The sequence below is a fragment of the Mauremys mutica genome, chromosome 12 (assembly GCF_020497125.1).
Source record: "Mauremys mutica isolate MM-2020 ecotype Southern chromosome 12, ASM2049712v1, whole genome shotgun sequence".
Lineage (NCBI taxonomy): Eukaryota > Metazoa > Chordata > Testudines > Geoemydidae > Mauremys > Mauremys mutica.
Window position 1 is genome coordinate 34,835,642 of NC_059083.1, and position 6,425 is coordinate 34,842,066.

Sequence of the window (6,425 nt, forward strand, 5' to 3'; positions counted from 1 at the left end):
CTCACCAGCCTGGGTTTCCCTCACTCTGTGTTGCTGAGACCGGCTCTTAAGCCCCTTTCCAGCACACACACAAGTAGGGACACACCCAACTGTAGAATCACAGAGTCTGCAGTCAGCTCTCAGTGGGAGAACTCAGCTTGGGCAATGGCCACCACTCCTGTGCACACCCCCCGGAGTGTAAACCCAAAATTATATTATCTTACGCTGAACAGAAATCCATATAGCATAAGCCATGAAATTCGCCCACTCCCATAAGGTGGAGGTAGATAGGCACAGCTTTCTCCCTCCCCATGCCCCCAGTTATGAACTGAACAATCTGGGTTTTTGTATAAACAAGAAATAAGTTTATTAACTACAAAAGGTAAATTTTAAGTGATTTTAAGGGCTAGCAAACAGACCAAAGCAGATTACTGAGCAAATAAAACAAAACACGCAAACTAAGCTTAGGTTTCAGAGTGGTAGCCGTGTTAGTCTGTGTCTTAACGTTTGTTCCCCCAGAGACCAGTACCCTGGAGGATTTGGGGAGGGGAGGAGTTACCAGCCCAAGGTAAGTGAGGAGACCAGCCCAGGGGCTGGTGGAAGATGTGAGGATGGAGACAGGCATCTAGAGTGAAGGTGGGGCCTGGCTCAAGTGTCCTTCTCCTCATTTCCATGGCAGGGGGATCCTGGCTGGGAGGGGAAGGGCAGGGGGGGGGTGGGGACTTCAACCAGGCAGAGGGAGCATCTGGAGGAATTTCTCTTTCTCCCTTCCCCAACCTGTGGCCCACCAGCTCAGCAGCCAGGGTTGCAGCAGGGATGAGGGGTTCATGGTGGCTTTGCCACTTCTGCCTGGGGTTTGCTTAGACCAGGCAGAGCCAGAGGGTCACGGACCAGCAGTTGTTCGGCTGCTGCTGTGTCCTCACCACAGCGATGGGCAGCTGGAACCTTGGGAGTCAAACACCCCTGAGGAAATGGGTTTGTGACCATGGCTGGCTCCAGTCAGGGCACTCAAAGAATTTCCCATCTCTGATGTTCAACATGTTAGCTCCACTTGGACTACGTCCCACACTGAGAACCTCTCAGGTTTCTTCCCTGTGTGGATTTGTGGATGCCTGATATTCCAGGAGCACCAAATGAAGCTTCTCCGACATTCAAGGTCTCTCTGTTGTGTGGGTCACTGAAGTGTGAAGTCAAATTGAATCTTTTCCTGCAGTCAAGCTATTCCTAGGTCTCTCATCCTTGTGGATTCTCTCATGTTTGGTCAGCGCTGAGCTCTTACGGAAGCTTTTCCCAAAGTCAAGGCATTTATAATCCATCTCTCCGATATGGATTCTCCCATGTTTAGTAATGTATAAGCACCGACTGAATGTTTTCCCACACTCAAGGCATTTATAGGGTCTCTCTCCTATGTGCACTCCCTGGTGTACAAAAAGTTTTGATTTGTGTATGCTTTTCCCACAGTTCAAGCATTTATGGGGTCTCTCATATGGATTCTCTGATGACTAGTAAGTTTTAATCTGTCAATGAAGCTTTTCCCAGAGTCGATGCATTTATAGGGTTTATCGCTTGTGTGAATTCTCTGATGCTTAATTAGATGCGAGTGCTTCATGAAAGTTTTCTGAGAGTCAAGGCATTAATACGGTCTCTCTCCAGTGTGCACTCTCTGGTGTATACTAAGTTTTGATTTCTGAATGAAGCTTTTCCCACACTCCAGGCATTCATGTGGTTTCTCTCCTGTGTGGGTTTTCTGATGTGTATTAAGAGTTGATTTCACACTGAAACTTTTCCCACACTCCAGGCATTTATAGGGTTTTTCTCCTGTGTGAATTCTTCCATGTTTAGTAAGGGATGAACTTTTGCTGAAGCTTTTCCCACACTCAAGGCACGTATAGGGTCTCTCTCCCGTGTGCAGTCTCTGGTGTATAATAAGGCATGGCTTCCAGCTGAAGCTTTTCCCACAGTCTAAGCATGTATAGGGCTTCTCTCCTGTGTGGGTTCTGTGATGTGACATAAGATGTGACCTCTGACTAAAACTTTTCCCACACTCAAGGCATTTATGGGGTTTCTCTCCTGTGTGCACTCTCTGGTGTACAATAAGAACTAGCTTCCTACTGAAACTTTTCCCACAGTCTGAGCATTTATAAGGCTTCTCTCCTGTGTGGGTTCTGTGATGTGCCATAAGCTGTGAGCTCTGACTAAATCTTTTCCCACACTCAAGGCATTCATAGGGTCTCTCTCCTGTGTGGGTTCTCTGATGTACAATAAAATTTGAGCTCTGACTAAATCTTTTCCCACATTCAAGGCATTTATAGGGTCTCTCGCCTGTGTGCAGTCTCTGGTGTGTAATAAAGTTTGACCTCTCATGGAAGCTCTTCCCACAGTCCAAGCATTCGTAGGGCTTCTCTCCTGTGTGGGTTCTCCAGTGTGTAAGAAGGTTTGCACTGAAATTAAATCTTTTCCCACACTCAAGGCATTTGTAGGGTTTCTCTTCATTGTGACTTGTCTGCAGGCCTGTGGTTTCCTTGGGATCCTTCCATCCTCCGCCACATTCAGTGAATTCATCCAGTTCCTTCCTGGGATAGTTTCCCAGCTGCAAGTCTGATCCATGTTGATCTCCCCAGGCATTTCCCTGCTCCAAGCACTGGGAAAAATTCCCTTCAGCTCTACTCAAAAACCTCTCATGAGGTTCCACTTGCTCAGAACCTTCCTGCTGCTGAGTCTCCTCCTTGTTCTCACTCACTGTCCTATCACCTGCTGGGAGAGAGAATCCAGACAGGAGTCACTGCCTGTGCCGGGGAGAAAGGACAGAAAGGGGAATAGCAAAGACGGAAAACATAACACAGTGACTGTTGGGGAGATGGAGACATTGGATTCTGCCTCCACATCCCACCCCAGGGAAGTAAAGTCAGGGAGGAAATTCCTGACAGTTAACAGGATGGGTGGGAAGCTGTGACTGATATTTGCCTTGATGACACAACACCTGCTGACTGCAGCCCTGACATAGGTGAAATGGGGCAGAAATGAGGGCTCTCGCTCACAGCACATTTTGGGAGTCCCAGCTTTTTCCTTCACTATCTGAATTTCCCTGACTCCTCACCTGTGTGGGTGCCTCTTGGGCTCCCCTTTTCCTTAGAGGTTTGAAGATCCAGGACCCACGGCTCTTCCCCTCGTTCCAGCCGAGTGATCAGGTCAGGTTTGGGAACGGGGAATCCTGCTCAGGAGGTGAAATCAGGCAAGGTCAGGGCGCATGGAGCATTGGTAGAGTATCTGTCACAAGGAACATTCCCTGAGATTAACCTGACCCTACATGGGACTGTGGTAACTCGGACCCTATGGGAGCAGCAGATATCTGAGGCTGCAGATTTATTGTTACCCCCTCACTAGGAGGTCTCAGGGTAGATGCTCTGGGGGACTTGCTGACACACACACAGCTTGGGTGTTAAACTCCTGCCTATTTCCAAGCCAGCAGAACCTAGAGCCCTCCCCACGGATGGAGCTAGTCCCAAGAGGGCAGGTGAATGGTGCATGAAGGAGAAATAATACAGACAGGACAATGCCCTGGTTCTGGCCCCTTAACAGCTGGAGAGATGGGGATGAATTAGCCTGTCCATTAGGTTTGTCCCTTGAATGTGGCCACAGGACTCCCTTACCCAGCGAGGTCACCGTCTCGTAGTTCTCCTGCATGACGTCCCTGTAGAGGGCTCTCTGAGCGGGGTCCAGCAGAGCCCCCTGCCCCTGGGTGAAATACACAGCCACCTCCTCGAAGGTCACCGGCATCTGAAACAACAAGAGTCCCCCACTAAGCACTTGTTGCCCCAACCACAGTCCCACTAATCATGGCAGAGGAGGCCCAGAGAAGCAGAATCCCACCCCCACCCTGCTCAGAGCACTCAGGAGGCTTCAGGGGGTGGGAGAAGGTGACAGCTCCTTGTCCCCCCAGCACACGGAGCAGGGCAGGGTCTTCTCATTTCCCACACGCCTGCCAGCCACAGGCTGATGTGGGAAGCAGAGCTCTGAGTCCGGGACAAGGACAGGAATCCTAACAGCTTCCCTGCGTATTTCACAGCAGCCTCTGGCCAGTGGGGTCAGGCTCCAGCCCTGGGAGTCTGGTCAGTTTTCCCAGCCCTGCCCAGGGGCGTGTTTCCTGTATGAGAAATGGGGGAATGTTCCCTCCTTTCCCACACGCCAATGGGCCTGTTCAGAAAATCAGGCTCCAAGTTGAATGTGTCCCAGAAGATTTATCACACCCTGTCCCCTCCCTGCCTCCACCTGTGTGTTTCTTGCCCTTCCCCCTCTACAGCAAACCCCCCTACAGCTCCCTGAAAATCCCCTACCTGAGCTGGCTCCATCACAGCCATTTCCCTTCCCTGTCCCCTGGAAGACGATCTGGAGCAAAACATGGCTCTGATTCCTCAGCCTGTCAGGGCAAGAAGGACAGGGAGGTTTCAGAAGGGGTTTGAATCCATTTCACACCCCGATTCCCCCAGGCTCTCTCCCTGCAGACAGACGCTCTGGACTCTGCCATGCTGGGAAAACCCTCAGTCACTTTATTACAACGCAGACCTGGCCCCTCCCACCAGCACTGAACCCCTGAGACACTTTTAAACCCTCCCAGGGACAGAGTCACGAAGACAAATGCTAGAAAAGAGCAGAATCAAAGGAGCCACTTTGGGGGATTCCTCTTGATATTGGTCCCGAGGGCCGCGCCTCCCCCCAGCAGCTGTGGCAGAACTTGGTTTTTCCTCTGTCAGCTCCTCCCCTTGTTCCCAGGAGAGTCAGTCGGCCCAGGGGGTGCAGGGAATGGAGCCGGGCAGGGCTGGGAGCTGGGAACCTCCCTCCCCACTTCTTGCTCTTGCTGCCCCTTTCGGTATCACCCCTCCCCTTCCTGTCTCCTTCCCTCCCCCTCTGCCTGGGAGAACTGGGGACTGTCCCGTTCCCAGGGCGTTGGCTCTCCAGTGTGAGCCTGGCTGTGTCACTGGGGGCAGCAGCTCAGGGACCCCCAGATAGAGGGGAAGCCCCTCCCCCTCTGGTACAAACTCACCAGCAGGTCCCTGAATGGGGCCCTTTGTGCAGAGTCACTGTCCTGCCCAGCCCCAGCCCTTTCCCCCGGGTCTCCCCATCACCTGCAGGCTCCGGCTCAGGGGCTGGTGTGGGCAGAGCCTGGGGCTGCCCCAAGGGCTGGTTCCACCCACCAGAGAAAGTGCCCCTGTCTCAGGGCTGGGCACAGAAGGGGGTAATGAAGGTCTGTCCTTGGCACAGACCCCGCTGTGGGAGCAGCAGCTGTTCAGTCTTGGCCCCAGATCACACTGCAGGAGGCAGCATCAACTGACCCAGGGAGCTCAATTAACTCCCAAGCGCTAATATCATGGCTAAGGCCCCCTTAGAGTCACGGATATTTTTTGTAAAACTCATGGACAGATCACAGGCTGTAAACAAAACTTCGTGGCTCGCGACCTGTCCATGACTTGTACTATAACCTGGAAAAACCTTGGGGGTGCCACAGGTGCTTGTGGGGGAGGCCATGGATGCTGCAGGGGATGCAGGTGATCATAGATTGGCCCGGGGGCTCTGTGGGTGCTCAGGAGGGTGATCTGGGGGGTGCTCAGGTGGGAGCAGCCCAGGACGCCCACTGGTGCTGTGGGGCAGGACTGGCAAGGCTCCCAGGCTCCCTACTTGGCTTCTCAGAAGTGGCAACATCTCCCTCCCTAAACTTCTAGCTTCCATGACCTCCCGTGACAAACTCACAGCCTTAATCATGAGCAGACAGAGACAGTCACCAACCTCCTCTGCCTTAGCAGTAACCAGCCCCTCAACCCCTTATGAGGACAATTCAGCAGCTGCGGATTTCATTTGCCCACCTGGACTCACACCAGAACAGAACCAGAGAATCAGGTTGAACCGATCTGCTTAACTGAACTGGAACCAGACTTAAACCATCATTTTTCCTCTTCCTCAGTGAACCTGAATCTGAATCGAACTCAGGGGAAAACGGCTGCCAGTTAAAATAAAGTTTCAGCAATTTTTCAGCTTAATATTTGACAAAATAAAATAAAACCTACTCTGATCTCACTCATTATAAAACAAGACACCAAAACAACCCCCAGGCATGTGATCGCTCCGGAAGGGCCTGTCCCAGTAGGAGAAGAGAAGGGGGCAGCCCACAGGAGCAGGGAGGGAGGGGAGAGAAGTGGGGGCTCCCTGTCCCAGAAGTTAACATTAACTCTTCAAGGCCAAGGAAAAAGGCTGCTCAATTCTTCTTCCCCTTAGACAGGCCTCCTCTCACCCACCCCTTAGGGCAGCTCCTCCCTCCAATTGCCCCACCTGAGGCAGGCCCCATGCCCCAAACTCAGTTCCCCACTGAAGCAAGCCACAGAGCTCACTCCCAACCCCCTCTCCCCTTCTGGGGTCAGCCCGGTAACTGAACTAGAACTGAACACACCCACTGC

At 52.2% G+C, this 6,425-nt stretch overlaps 1 protein-coding gene across 1 annotated transcript; it reads right to left on the reverse strand.

The window, feature by feature from the left end:
• Nucleotides 1–948: 948 nt before the first annotated feature.
• LOC123345265 (zinc finger protein 135-like) lies at nt 949–4,209 on the reverse strand. The gene is made up of 3 exons (XM_044982015.1): nt 3,630–4,209; nt 3,077–3,190; nt 949–2,733 (listed from the first exon to the last, which is right to left on the reverse strand). Exons 1-3 carry the CDS (start codon nt 3,754–3,756, stop codon nt 1,613–1,615), a joined length of 1,362 nt encoding a protein of 453 aa, XP_044837950.1. The 5' UTR covers nt 3,757–4,209; the 3' UTR covers nt 949–1,612.
• Nucleotides 4,210–6,425: the final 2,216 nt, after the last annotated feature.

Coding starts and splice junctions, on each gene's coding strand:
- LOC123345265 (XM_044982015.1), bottom strand. CDS start 3,756: ATGCCGGTGACCTTCGAGGAGGTGGCTGTGTATTTCACCCAGGGGCAG. Junction 3,191..3,629: donor CGAGACGGTGACCTCGCTGG/GTAAGGGAGTCC, acceptor CCTCCTGAGCAG/GATTCCCCGTTCCCAAACCT. Junction 2,734..3,076: donor CCCAAGAGGCACCCACACAG/GTGAGGAGTCAG, acceptor TCTCTCTCCCAG/CAGGTGATAGGACAGTGAGT.